General features: G+C 40.4%; 1 protein-coding gene across 8 annotated transcripts in view; it reads right to left on the reverse strand.

The window, feature by feature from the left end:
- The window catches only part of neb (nebulin), a 60,638-nt gene that overhangs the window by 32,501 nt on the left and 13,850 nt on the right, over window positions 1-14,287 (reverse strand). For all 8 annotated transcript variants that reach the window (XM_062534364.1, XM_062534367.1, XM_062534365.1 and 5 more), the window contains exons 26-65: window positions 13,887-14,198; window positions 13,586-13,792; window positions 13,281-13,385; window positions 13,058-13,165; window positions 12,649-12,960; window positions 12,146-12,352; window positions 11,890-11,994; window positions 11,648-11,755; window positions 11,141-11,452; window positions 10,822-11,028; window positions 10,607-10,711; window positions 10,057-10,164; window positions 9,640-9,951; window positions 9,279-9,485; window positions 9,060-9,164; window positions 8,731-8,838; window positions 8,297-8,608; window positions 7,733-7,936; window positions 7,498-7,602; window positions 7,223-7,330; window positions 6,813-7,124; window positions 6,264-6,467; window positions 6,029-6,133; window positions 5,779-5,886; window positions 5,369-5,680; window positions 4,920-5,123; window positions 4,685-4,789; window positions 4,404-4,511; window positions 4,009-4,320; window positions 3,559-3,762; window positions 3,324-3,428; window positions 3,032-3,139; window positions 2,638-2,949; window positions 1,859-2,062; window positions 1,625-1,729; window positions 1,322-1,429; window positions 904-1,215; window positions 600-803; window positions 397-501; window positions 68-175 (exon numbers count right to left, since the gene is read on the reverse strand). In XM_062534364.1, the coding sequence (XP_062390348.1) occupies window positions 68-175; window positions 397-501; window positions 600-803; window positions 904-1,215; window positions 1,322-1,429; window positions 1,625-1,729; window positions 1,859-2,062; window positions 2,638-2,949; window positions 3,032-3,139; window positions 3,324-3,428; window positions 3,559-3,762; window positions 4,009-4,320; window positions 4,404-4,511; window positions 4,685-4,789; window positions 4,920-5,123; window positions 5,369-5,680; window positions 5,779-5,886; window positions 6,029-6,133; window positions 6,264-6,467; window positions 6,813-7,124; window positions 7,223-7,330; window positions 7,498-7,602; window positions 7,733-7,936; window positions 8,297-8,608; window positions 8,731-8,838; window positions 9,060-9,164; window positions 9,279-9,485; window positions 9,640-9,951; window positions 10,057-10,164; window positions 10,607-10,711; window positions 10,822-11,028; window positions 11,141-11,452; window positions 11,648-11,755; window positions 11,890-11,994; window positions 12,146-12,352; window positions 12,649-12,960; window positions 13,058-13,165; window positions 13,281-13,385; window positions 13,586-13,792; window positions 13,887-14,198 (7,302 nt within the window). The remainder of the gene's footprint in view (window positions 1-67; window positions 176-396; window positions 502-599; window positions 804-903; window positions 1,216-1,321; window positions 1,430-1,624; window positions 1,730-1,858; window positions 2,063-2,637; window positions 2,950-3,031; window positions 3,140-3,323; window positions 3,429-3,558; window positions 3,763-4,008; window positions 4,321-4,403; window positions 4,512-4,684; window positions 4,790-4,919; window positions 5,124-5,368; window positions 5,681-5,778; window positions 5,887-6,028; window positions 6,134-6,263; window positions 6,468-6,812; window positions 7,125-7,222; window positions 7,331-7,497; window positions 7,603-7,732; window positions 7,937-8,296; window positions 8,609-8,730; window positions 8,839-9,059; window positions 9,165-9,278; window positions 9,486-9,639; window positions 9,952-10,056; window positions 10,165-10,606; window positions 10,712-10,821; window positions 11,029-11,140; window positions 11,453-11,647; window positions 11,756-11,889; window positions 11,995-12,145; window positions 12,353-12,648; window positions 12,961-13,057; window positions 13,166-13,280; window positions 13,386-13,585; window positions 13,793-13,886; window positions 14,199-14,287) is intronic.

The following is a 14,287-nucleotide window of genomic DNA, read 5'->3' on the forward strand; positions in this document are numbered from 1 at the left end:
CAAATTTAAATAACTGATCATTTTTAAATAACACACAGACATTTTAGAGAAAACATGTATTACTCACATCACTGATTATTTCTCTTCCATGCTTTGCTGCTTTGATTGCGATGGCATCACCAGATAAATTATAGCCCTTCTTGAACATATCTACAACATCTTGTTTGTATAGTTTCTGTTGAAAAAAAAAAACAAATCAGATTAAATCAAACACTTTGATTTTAATCAACAGTGTTATAATCATCCTGGCAGGTCAGACTGATGCCTGAAAGTCAGTCCTCAAATAGCAATATATGACTGACATGATTTAGACATAAGCTGACAGTTTAATCGAAAACTTGTTCAAGCTAACAAACAATGAAATAGACATCACAGCAACAAAGAAAATAAACTCACTTGGCTTATGTTATGAGCATTGGCCTTGGACAGTACAATTTCAGGAATATCTGGAGTTAAGTGGATCGTCTTCTTATCATTTTCCCAGGCTTCAATGTATTGTTTCTGTGTTGAACATACAAAGGATAAACATTAACATTGATGGAGAACATGGGAATTCACATTACTGTCCTCTTTGGTACATATTTGAATATTGAACCGACCTTGTTGAGTGTGTCAGCATTTGCCTTGGCCAACACCATAGGCATAGACTGCATGTCTTGGGAGAACTTGAATTGGTCTGGTTTTTGACGGTACAAGTGCTCACTGAGAATTTCAGCAGCTTTCTTGGCCTTAAGAACATCCAGTGACCCAATGGGGACCCAGCCAGTACCCCTGATAAACTCCATGTCAGCCTTGTACACAGCCTAAAAAAATGTTTCACAAAGAATGTGTTAAGTACAATGGAAAAAGATAGAATGTCCATTCACAAATCAAAAGGTCCTCTCAAAATGCCATAGAACTTACATCACTCTGTAGGTCATACACTCTCCTAGCCTGGACAACATCAGTGGAGTCGGGCAGGCAAGTCCAGTTGTGCAGTTGAGTTCTGTAGTTGAAATCATTGACCTGCTTCTGACACTTCTTGGCTAGCTCAACGGACAACATGTCCACAGGAAGATGGAACTTTGTCTTGGACTTGTTGAAGTCCTTCTTGTAAAGAGCATCACTAGCAATCTTAGCACCATGAATGGCCAGCATGAGCAGTGGATCATCCTGGACGCTGAGGGCTCCAATGTGGTGGCCAACTTGCTTGCGGTAGCCAGTCTTGTATTTGTACTAAAGTTAAGGCAAAGACATTATCTTCATGATGATAAAACATACTTTGAACTACAAAGTAAAGGAAAAGAACATGTAGACATTTTAGAGAACAATTACTACTCACATCACTGATTATATCTCTTCCATGCTTGGCTGCTTTGATTGCGATGGCATCACCTGATAGATTATAGCCCTTCTTGAACATATCTACAACATCTTGTCTGTATGATTTCTGTTGAAGAAAAAAAGAATCAGATAACATTTTAAATAACAATGTTATAATCATCCAGGGTGGGTCACACTCAAATAAGTCCTAAAATAGCAAAAGCAAGATATTGTAATCATTAGAGGCAGTAGGTGGAGTGTATTAAGTGATGCATAACATATAAACTAATAATTGGATGACAATGAATAATGGTATCCTTACCACACTGTAGTTCTTGCAATTCTGCTTGGCAAGGAGCACATCCATGCAATCCGGCATGATATGAATTTGGGTCTTGTCTTTGTTCCAAGCCTCAGTATACGCTGACTGTGAGGGAGTACAAATTATATTTGCAGTATTAATGAGTACATACAGTTTAGGACCTAACATCTGTTGCTCAAGACAAGAGGATAAGAAATATACACATATAAATGCATGTAATTACATAGTACACACCTTATTATTTATGTCTGCATTGGCTTTGGCCAGGACAATTGGCATAGCATCAGTTGTGCTGGTGAATTTGAAGTTGCTGGGATGCTGACGGTACAAATGCTCGCTCAGGACCTCTCCAGCCTTCTTTGCTTTCTCGACATCAAGTGAGCCAATGGGGACCCACCCCATACCTCTCAGCCACTTCAGGTCCGCTCTGTAGACGGCCTGAGAAGCACATGATGAACAAATGCATGTGATGCATAAACATTAAAACAGTCAGCAGTGGCTCAGGAGGTAGAGGAGTCGCCCAAAAACTGGAAGGTAGCTGGTTCGAGCCTGTCGAAATGAGCAGTCCTTGAGCAAGACACCCAACCCCAGTGCTCCCGATGAGCAGGTTGGCGCCTTGCATAGCAGCCTCCGCCATCGGTGTGTGAATGGGTGAATGTGAGGCATGATGTGTAAAGCGCTTTGGCTGCTCCCAAAAGCCGATAAAAGCGCTACATAAATGCAGTCCATTTACCATTTATCCTTTAAAACTGTGGATACGTTTCATACACAGAGAATGAACAGCATGACATTTGTTTCAGAATTTAATCTGTACCGTGTTAGTTACTGTACGTTGTTGAATGCCTTGAAACAAACAATTCTAAAACATTGCACTTGGCAAAATAAACTGTTTCAGTTGGAATATGAAAATGCAAAAACTTCCACTCAGCTTCAGCTTCACTCACGTCACTCTACAGTTCGTAAAACACAAATCCAGAATGAGTCATCGTGCAAAACAGTTCTGAGAAACTTACCTCACTCTGCATTTCGTACACCTGTCTGGCCTGGACAACATCACTAGAGTCAGGCAGGCAGGTCCAGTTGTGAAGGCGAGTTCTGTAGTGGGCATCGTTGACCTGAATCTGATTCTTCTTAGCCAGCTCAAATGCCATCATGTCCACAGGTAGATTGAACTTAGTCTTGGACTTGTTGAAGTCCTTCTTGTACAGAGCGTCACTAGCAATCTTGGCCGAGTTCAAGGCCAGCATGAGCAGTGGATCATCCTGGACGCTGAGGGCACCGATGTGGTGGCCAACCTGCTTGCGGTAGCCGGTCTTGTACTTGTACTAAGGGAAAAAAGTAATTTGATTTAAAAACATGTATTTGTACTGTGTACTACTAATGAATTGTGTGATTTGAAATACTCACATCACTGGCAATGTCCCTAGCTGCTCTGGCAGCTTTGATACCAATGGCATCATTGCGCAAGTCATAGCCCTTCTTCCTGTCATCTATGTAAGCTTTTTTGTAGTGATTCTAGAAAAAATTATGAAACATAGGAACTATGAGGATTTAACATCCAATAATGATCTACAGTATGCAGATGAAAAGTAGCATCTGTAGCATCTCCAACATTTATTACATTAAGAACAAATAAAAATAAACACATTTTATATATATGTATATATATATATATATTTTTTTTTTTATCCTTTCTTACCTCACTGTAGGTTGCCTTATTCTGTCTGGCCAGTGCCACATCCATTGCATCTGGCATGATATGGATCTTTGTCTTATCCACATCCCAGGCCTTCACATAACTTTGCTGTGAAATGAAATACAGACATGAAATCAAAGACAAACGACTGGCTGCCAGCAATCACTTTATAAGCAGTATTGCCTGATTCTTCCATATACACTTATATGGATAATTTGCTCTAAAGGAGGTGTGATACCTTGTCAATATTGCTATTCATAGCTTTAGCCAGGACAATTGGCATAGCATCAGTTTTGCTGGTGAATTTGAAGTTGCTGGGGTGCTGACGGTACAAATGTTCACTCAGGATCTCTCCACATTTCTTCGCTTTCTCAACATCAATTGAGCCAATGGGGACCCACCCTGTACCTTGCTGCATTTTGAAATCAGCCCTGTAAACAGCCTGGAAAAACAAGGAAAGAATAAAGGGGTTTGAAGGAAATGTATTACAAAATTCTTTCATCATCTCTGTCTTTATAGTTGTACTATACACTGAGTAACTCCAAATCTATTCTGTAAACTGTCAGATCAAGTAGTTTTTTACAGAAATTATTGTGAATGTATTTCAAATGAAAATGTAATCACTTGTATGTTAGAAAAATACAAATCCAGAATGAATCATCGTACATAGCAATTCTGAAAAACTTACGTCACTCTGCATTTCGTACACCTGTCTGGCCTGGACAACATCACTGGAGTCGGGCAGGCAGGTCCAGTTGTGAAGGCGAGTTCTGTAGTGGGCATCGTTGACCTGCATCTGATTCTTCTTAGCCAGCTCAAATGCCATCATGTCCACAGGTAGATTGAACTTAGTCTTGGAATGGTGGAAGTCCTTCTTGTAAAGAGCATCACTAGCAATCTTGGCCGAGTTCAAGGCCAGCATGAGCAGTGGATCATCCTGGACGCTGAGAGCACCGATGTGGTGGCCAACCTGCTTGCGGTAGCCGGTCTTGTACTTGTACTAAGGGAAAAAAAGTAATTTGATTTAAAAACATGTATTTGTACTGTGTACTACTAATGAATTGTGTGATTTGAAATACTCACATCACTGGCAATGTCCCTGGCTGCTCTGGCAGCTTTGATACCAATGGCATCATTGCGCAAGTCATAGCCCTTCTTCCTGTCAGCTATGTAAGCTTTTTTGTAGTGATTCTAGAAAACAAATATGAAACATAGGAACCATGAGGATTTAACATCCAATAATGATCTACCTGTATGCAGATGAAAAGTAGCATCTCCAACATTTATTACATTGAGAAAAAAAAAAAAAAAATTATACATATTTATATACTGTATATATATATATATATAAAATCCTTTCTTACCTCACTGTAGGTTGCCTTATTCTGTCTGGCCAGTGCCACATCCATTGCATCTGGCATGATATGGATCTTTGTCTTATCCACATCCCAAGCCTTCACATAACTTTGCTGTGAAATGAAATACAGACATGAAATCAAAGACAAACGACTGGCTGCCAGCAATCACTTTATAAGCAATATTGCCTGATTCTTCCATATACACTTATATGGAGAATTTGCTCTAAAGGAGGTGTGATACCTTGTCAATATTGCTATTCATAGCTTTAGCCAGGACAATTGGCATAGCATCAGTTTTGCTGGTGAATTTGAAGTTGCTGGGGTGCTGACGGTACAAATGTTCACTCAGGATCTCTCCACATTTCTTCGCTTTCTCAACATCAATTGAGCCAATGGGGACCCACCCTGTACCTTGCTGCATTCTGAAATCAGCCCTGTAAACAGCCTGGACAAACAAGGAAAGAATAAAGGGGTTTGAAGGAATGTATTACAAAATTCTTTCATCATCTCTGTCTTTATAGTTGTACTATACACTGAGTAACTCCAAATCTATTCTGTAAACTGCCAGATGAAGTAGTTTTTTACAGAAATTATTGTGAATGTATTTACAATGAAAATGTGATTACTTGTATGGTAGACAAATACAAATCCAGAATGAATCATCGTACATAACAATTCTGAAAAACTTACGTCACTCTGCATTTCGTACACCTGTCTGGCCTGGACAACATCACTGGAGTCGGGCAGGCAGGTCCAGTTGTGAAGGCGAGTTCTGTAGTGGGCATCGTTGACCTGAATCTGATTCTTCTTGGCCAGCTCAAATGCCATCATGTCCACAGGTAGATTGAACTTAGTCTTGGAATGGTGGAAGTCCTTCTTGTAAAGAGCATCACTAGCAATCTTGGCCGAATTCAAGGCCAGCATGAGCAGTGGATCATCCTGGACGCTGAGGGCACCGATGTGGTGGCCAACCTGCTTGCGGTAGCCGGTCTTGTACTTGTACTAAGGAAAAAGAAGTAATTTGATTTAAAAATATGTGTTTGTACTGTATACGACGTACATCATTAAAAAACATGAATTGTGTGATTTGAAATACTCACATCACTGGCAATGTCCCTGGCTGCTCTGGCAGCTTTGATACCAATGGCATCGTTGCGTAAGTCATAGCCCTTCTTCCTGTCATCTATGTAAGCTTTTTTGTAGTGATTCTAGGAAAAAAAACGTGAGAAAACAGCAAATATGAAGATTGCCATCCAATAAAGATCAGTGCAGATGAAAACCAGTATCTGTCTCTGAAAAAATAAAAATAAACAAATTATATATTTTTAATTATTTTTGATCCTTTCTTACCTCACTGTAGGTTGCCTTATTCTGTCTGGCCAGTACCACTTCCATTGCATCTGGCATGATATGGATCTTTGTCTTATCCACATCCCAAGCCTTCACATAACTTTGCTGTGAAATGAAATGCAGACATGAAATCAAAGACAAACGACTGACTGCCAGCAATCACTTTATTAGCAATATTGCCTGATTCTTCCATTTACACTTATATGGAGAATTTGCTCTAAAGGAAGTGTGATACCTTGTCAATATTGCTATTCATAGCTTTAGCCAGGACAATTGGCATAGCATCAGTTTTGCTGGTGAATTTGAAGTTGCTGGGGTGCTGACGGTACAATGCATCAGTCAGGATCTCTCCAGATTTTTTCGCTAACTCAACATCAAGTGAGCCAATGGGGACCCATCCTGTACCTTGCTGATTTTTGAAATCAGCCCTGTAAACAGCCTGGAGAAACAAGGAAAGAACAGAGGGAATTGAGGGAAATGCTTTGCAGAATTCTTTTATCATCTCTGGCTTTATAGTTGTACTATACATTATCAAAGGATACACAGAGACTTTGGGCCCTAATTCAAATGATGGACAAAGTGTAAAGTCTGAAGTCTGACTTAGGGTCATTTAATGACTGCAAAACACACGTTTGCAAATATAATACCATGAGCTAGATCTTCAGCCCAAACATTGGTGGGTTAGCTAAAATAGGACATTCCACATGATGGCTTTAGTTTGAGCATGAGAACTTTGCCTGTTGACTAACTTGTAATGCACTAGTAACGATAAAATCAAACTCACTTCACTTTGTATGTCATAAACATGTCTAGCCTGGACAACATCACTGGAGTCAGGCAGGCAGGTCCAGTTGTGAAGGCGAGTTCTGTAGTGGGCATCGTTGACCTGAATCTGATTCTTCTTAGCCAGCTCAAATGCCATCATGTCCACAGGTAGATTGAACTTAGTCTTGGAATGGTGGAAGTCCTTCTTGTAAAGAGCATCACTAGCAATCTTGGCCGAGTTCAAGGCCAACATGAGCAGTGGATCATCCCGGACGCTGAGGGCACCGATGTGGTGGCCAACCTGCTTGCGGTAGCCGGTCTTGTACTTGTACTAAGGAAAAATAAGTAATTTGATTTAAAAATATGTGTTTGTACTGTATACGACATACATCATTAAAAAACATGAATTGTGCGATTTGAAATACTCACATCACTGGCAATGTCCCTGGCTGCTCTGGCAGCTTTGATACCAATGGCATCATTGCGCAAGTCATAGCCCTTCTTTCTCTCATTTAGGTAAGCTTTTTTGTAGTGATTCTAGGGAAAAAACATGAAACATAGGAACTATGAGGTTTAACATCCAATAATGATCTATGCATATTGAAACCAGCATCTGTAACATATACTGTACAATGTTTATTACATTAAGAAAAAAACAAAAATAAACTAATTATATTTTTTTATTCTCTTTGATCCTTTCTTACCTCACTGTAGGTTGCCTTATTCTGTCTGGCCAGTACCACTTCCATTGCATCTGGCATGATATGGATCTTTGTCTTATCCTCATCCCAAGCCTTCACATAACTTTGCTGTGAAATGAAATACAGACATGAAATCAAAGACAAAGGACTGACTGCCAGCAATCACTTTATAAGCAATATTGCCTGATTCTTCCATATACACTTATATGGAGAATTTGCTCTAAAGGAAGTGTGATACCTTGTCAATATTGCTATTCATAGCTTTAGCCAGGACAATTGGCATAGCATCAGTTTTGCTGGTGAATTTGAAGTTGCTGGGGTGCTGACGGTACAATGCATCAGTCAGGATCTCTCCAGATTTTTTCGCTAACTCAACATCAAGTGAGCCAATGGGGACCCATCCTGTACCTTGCTGATTTTTGAAATCAGCCCTGTAAACAGCCTGGAGAAACAAGGAAAGAACAGAGGGAATTGAAGGAAATGCTTTGCAGAATTCTTTTATCATCTCTGGCTTTATAGTTGTACTATACATTATCAAAGGATACACAAAGACTTTGGGCCCTAATTCATTCAAATGATGGACAAAGTGTTAAGTCTGAACGAAGATCATATAATTGCAAAACACACATTTGCAAATATATAATACCATGAGCTAGATCATCAGCCCAAACATTGGTGGGTTAGCTAAAAGAGGACATTCCACATGATGGCTTTAGTTTGTGCATGAGAACTTTGCCTGTTGACTAACTTTACAATATAAATGTATATTGTAATGCATCAGTAACTATAAAATCAAACTCACTTCACTTTGTATGTCATAAACATGTCTAGCCTGGACAACATCACTGGAGTCAGGCAGGCAGGTCCAGTTGTGAAGGCGAGTTCTGTAGTGGGCATCGTTGACCTGAATCTGATTCTTCTTAGCCAGCTCAAATGCCATCATGTCCACAGGTAGATTGAACTTAGTCTTGGAATGGTGGAAGTCCTTCTTGTAAAGAGCATCACTAGCAATCTTGGCCGAGTTCAAGGCCAGCATGAGCAGTGGATCATCCTGGACGCTGAGAGCCCCGATGTGGTGGCCAACCTGCTTGCGGTAGCCGGCCTTATACTTGAACTACAAAAAAACCCATCAGAAAACAGATGAAATGTTTGGATATTAAAAGGATAGTTGATTGAGCAATATTAATTTGGATATTTAATGCATGAGGACATAGGGACAATTACAACTTTACTCACATCGCTGGCAATAGTTGTGCAGTTCTTAGCGGCTTTGATTGCAATAGCTTCAGCATCCACGTGGATACCCTTCTTCTTAGCTTGTTCATTGGCAAGATTGTACAGTTTCTAGACAGATAAAATAAACATCTTTCATCTCAAGAAAATGACTATTGTGTAAGTATCACTGACATATTATGTGAATCTTGGGAGAGATGTGGGACTGCAATTAACTTTTCTCATTGGATTTTTTTCTCAGTGTGGTATTTATTCACATTTTTAAATTGTTGTCTGAGCAAATTGTCTGAGCAAAAGCTACAGTAATTACTGCAAAATGAAGAGGTACCTACATTACTCATTGTAATTGCATTAGCCTTGGCCAGAACTATGTCAGGACTGTCAGGCATGACGTGGATCTTAAGCTTGTCCTTCTCCCAAGCTGCAGTGTAGGCTTGCTGGAATGAAATGCATAGAAAACAAGGGATTAAGCAACAAATGAGGCACTTATCTGTTTCCATAATATATCATCTTACACATTTTAAGATGAATATCTAGATTGAACCTTGTACCTTGTTCATGATCTGGTTGTTGGAAGTGGCCAAAACCAGATCCATGGAGTCCATCAGCCTGTGGAAGGGGTACTTTGAGGGGTGAACGCGGTATTTGTGCTCACTCTGGATATCTGAACCGACTTTTGCGAGTTCTACAGCCATAGAGCCTATGGGCACCCATGGAGATCCCTTTACTATGGAGTTGTAATCAGCCTTGTATTCATACTAGAAAAAGGAATAGATGAAATTATGTAAATGTTGATAATAATAATAATAACAATAATAATAATAATAATGAAAAAGCTCAATTAACTCTTTATTGTCATTTTAGGTTTTGTGTATATGTATGTTCTGTGAAATGGTCCAGATTTGCACTCACGTCGCTAGCGCTACGATTCATGGTACGAGCCAGTTCCAAACTCATAGCATCAGGCATAAGATTGTATTGATGGATAATCTTCTTGTAGCCGGCATTGGTCTGTTTAGCTGAAGCGTCTCTAGCGTGCGCCACACTCATCATGTCCACGGGGGAGTGGAACTTCAGCTTGGACTTGTGATAGTCCTTCTTGTAGTTCTTCTCGCTCTGTATCTTGGCCACCTCCATGTAGTGGGTCAGCAGAGGGTCGTCCTTAATGTTGGTGACGCCGATGTGGTGGCCCTTTGACTTCTGGAAAGCTAGCTTGTACTTGTACTACAATGGTATTACAGAGAATGTATTATCATCAGTGACAAGTTCTCTAGAATATGTATTGCTTGAATAAAAATATATATTAATATTGAATTCGTGTTCACTCACATCGCTTGCAATAGTGCTGCCAGATTTCGCAGCCAAGATAGAAATGGCGTCTTTTGTGAGATGATAACCTGCATTAGCCATCTCGCTCACACCAGCCTTGTAGCGTTTCTAGAGAGAGAAACACAGGATTTACAAGGCAGATAATGAAAAATGTACACCAATAAGACACAATGTTTAATACAATAGAAATGGAAATTGTATGCATTGCATTTGCTTCCAAACATTGCCATTTCAATACGCACAAATTCTTGTATTTAATATATTAACAATGTATTTAGACTAAAACAAACGCAGATAGAAAGCTGAGCTCTGTAACACTGACACGTGAAAGTGAGATACTTTGCAGAGACATTTATTCAAACCTACTTTTGAAAATGTAAAAACTTAGAATATTAATATGTAATGCATAAGAGAGATGTGGGACTGCAATTAACTTTTCTCATTGGATTTTTTTCTCAGTGTGGTATTTATTCACATTTTTAAATTGTTGTCTGAGCAAATTGTCTGAGCAAAAGCTACAGTAATTACTGCAAAATGAAGAGGTACCTACATTACTCATTGTAATTGCATTAGCCTTGGCCAGAACTATGTCAGGACTGTCAGGCATGACGTGGATCTTAAGCTTGTCCTTCTCCCAAGCTGCAGTGTAGGCTTGCTGGAATGAAATGCATAGAAAACAAGGGATTAAGCAACAAATGAGGCACTTATCGGTTTCCATAATAATCTTACACATTTTAAGATGAATATCTAGATTGAACCTTGTACCTTGTTCATGATCTGGTTGTTGGAAGTGGCCAAAACCAGATCCATGGAGTCCATCAGCCTGTGGAAGGGGTACTTTGAGGGGTGAACGCGGTATTTGTGCTCACTCTGGATATTTGAACCGACTTTTGCGAGTTCTACAGCCATAGAGCCTATGGGCACCCATGGAGATCCCTTTACCATGGAGTTGTAATCAGCCTTGTATTCGTACTAGAAAAATACAGAAACATATTACAAGAATGTTACATATTCATATACACAATAAAAAGCTTTAGGTCTTACATGTTCTACACATTCTGTAAATGCACAGATTGGCACTCACATCACTAGCGGCATGATTCATGGCACGAGCCAACTCCAGGTTCATAGCATCAGGCAGGACACTGTAGTGGTGGGTAATCTTCTTGTAGCCGGCATTGGTCTGCTTAGCTGAAGCGTCTTTAGCGTGCACCAAACTCATCATGTCCACAGGGGAGTGGAACTTCAACTTGGACTTGTGATAGTCCTTCTTGTAGTTCTTCTCGCTCTGCATTTTGGCCACCTCCATGTAGTGGGTCAGCAGAGGGTCGTCCTTAATGTTGGTGACGCCAATATGGTGGCCCTTTGCCTTCTGAAAGTCTTTCTTGTATTGGAACTGGAGAAGAAATGTATGGTAAGGCCATCAGCTCAAAGCCATGATATGAAAGCAATGAAAGGAACAGAGTATATTTCTGAAGTTAAAGAAGATGAAGACCCTGAATTACGTCACTTTAAAGGATAAACATCAGGTTACTGTGAAAAGACTGTAGCCCATCAGAAATTAAACCAGATCAATTCAAATCAAACTCACGTCACTGGCAATGTGTCTTCCGTGCTTGGCAGCAATAACTGAAATTGCATCCGGTCTCAAGTCATAACCCTTGGCAATATCCTGAAGCCACTTGTGCTTGTAGTGATGCTAGAAATCAAATAAACATAATTAATGTAGCAGTTAAAACTCAATAACTTTACAAGCAGATTTGCTATTAAAAGCCCTGGTGGGGACTACACAAGAGAAGGAGATGTAGAGGTAGTTGTCCAAGTTTTACATACCTCACTCATTGTCTGTGCGTTGAACTTGGCCTGCAGGAACTCTGGGCAATCTCCAGGCATGTTGTAGGTGTGCATGAACTTCTCACCTGAAGCTTTGTATGAAGCCTGAAATATACACATGGACGGAAACCCATCCCCACTTATGCCATCAAATTTTATTCTATACTTCCAGGGTCAATTAATTCTTATGTGCATAACACATATTATGCGTCAGAATCATTTAAAAAATCTTTGCTTTGTGTTTAAAGACACCGACCTTGTCGAGAATCTTGGTGTTGTTCATGGCAAGGGCCATGTGCATGGCGTCTGTCAGACTGGTAAACTGGAATTTACTGGGATGCTGGCGGTAGCTGTGTTCCTCCAGAGCTTTGCCTGCTGCCTTCGCCAACTCCACGTCTATAGAGCCAATGGGGACCCATCCTGAGCCCCTGAAGTTGTTGTTGTACTCAGACCTGTAGTTATTCTGTAAAGGTGAGGGTGTGTCAGGATCACTTCATCACTGCTTTCGTTGCGCCCTTAACATTGGAATCTGTATCTAATTCCATGCATCTGCCACAATTTAAGATTAGGGTCGAGAGAGATTTTGTTTATGTCAACAACCAGTGTGCACCAACTGCGTTATTTCTGACCTTGAAACTCTGTACATTACTTACATCACTTGGTTGTATATTCACTTTATGATGGTAAAATATGTATGTCAACACTTACAGTTATTTCAAATATTGGTTATTGGTAATCAATGACTATAAAATGACTCACATCACTGGCTATGATATTCATGTTACGAGCCAACTCCAGGTTCATAGCATCAGGCAGAATGCTGTACTGATGGATAAGCTTCTTGTAGCCGATATTTGTCGTCTTAGCTGAAGACTCTTTAGCATGCGTCAAACTCATCATGTCCACGGGGGAGTGGTACTTCAGCTTGGACTTGTGATAGTCCTTCTTGTAGTTCTTCTCGCTCTGCATTTTGGCCACCTCCATGTAGTGGGTCAGCAGAGGGTCGTCCTTAATGTTGGTGACGCCAATATGGTGGCCCTTTGCCTTGTTGTAATCCAGTTTATACTTGTACTGTGAAAGAGTAGATGGTAGCAATCGTTATTTTAAAAAGTGTTATATCATTTTTAGTTTTACAGCTCCAGACTAATGTATATGGTCTTGCACTTACATCACTGGCTATTTTACTGCCTTGCCTGGCAGCAATAATGGAAATGGCATCCTCTTTCACGTGATGTCCTTTCAGCAGATCCTTCTTATATTCATGTTTATAGTAGGACTGAAACGATAACCAAAAGTAGAATTTAAAGACAATGATATGTCCATGATTGTATATTGGAAGTGCATTGTATTGAATCCATTAGCTGTGGTTGTAACTGTTCATAGAAACTTACCTCACTGACACTGGCTGCATTATACTTTGCCTGCAAGAACACTGGGGCGTCTGCAGGGAGATTGTAAGTATGCATGAACTTCTCACCACTGGCTTTGTACACTCTCTGCGGAGAAAAAACACACAAAGACCATTGAACACTTTACAAACTGGGACAATGTAAATAAGTATTTTGTTTGTCTTTCCCTGTCATCTGTATGGGAAATCCATACCATACACCACATATATGCGTTTGAGTTCTCAAGCCATAAGGTGCTTGAACAGATCTCTTTCAAAACAGCTCTGTTCAAGTGTGTGTGTACTTACGTCACTCAGCTGCAAGGCATTGAGCTTGGCCTGCTCATTGACTGGGGTTTCCAGCACCGAAGTGAACTTGATCGTGTCTGGGCGCTGCCTGTAGTTTGCCTCATCCAGTGCGGCGGCAGCCATCTTGGCTTTCTCCACCGCCAGAGAGCCAATAGGGACCCAGGGGGAGCCCTTGACTGAGTTCTCATAGTCCAGTTTATAGTTGTACTGTGATTGAAGAAAAACATAAAATATGTATGTCAACACATAAAGTTATTTCAAATATTGGTTATTGTAAATCATTGACTATAAAATGGCTCACATCACTGGCAATGGTACTCATGTTACGAGCCAACTCCAGGTTCATAGCACCAGGCAGAAGGCTGTAGTGGTGGATAATCTTCTTGTAGCCGGCATTTGTCTGCTTAGCTGTAGCCTCTCTAGCGTGCACCACACTCATCATGTCCACAGGGGAGTGGAACTTCAGCTTGGACTTGTGATAGTCCTTCTTGTAGTTCTTGTCGCTCTGCATCTTGGCCAGCTCCATGTAGTGCACCAGTAGTGGGTCGTCCTTAATGTTGCGGAAGCCAATGTGCTGGCCCTTCGCCTTGTTGTACGCCTTTTTGTATTGGTACTGAGAGAGAACCAAACCAGTTTTAAATGGGAGCTGATTCATTTGAATAATATTGTTTACCTTCCCAATACAGAATCATGTGTGTGTGT

Source organism: Sardina pilchardus, chromosome 4 (assembly GCF_963854185.1).
Source record: "Sardina pilchardus chromosome 4, fSarPil1.1, whole genome shotgun sequence".
Lineage (NCBI taxonomy): Eukaryota > Metazoa > Chordata > Actinopteri > Clupeiformes > Clupeidae > Sardina > Sardina pilchardus.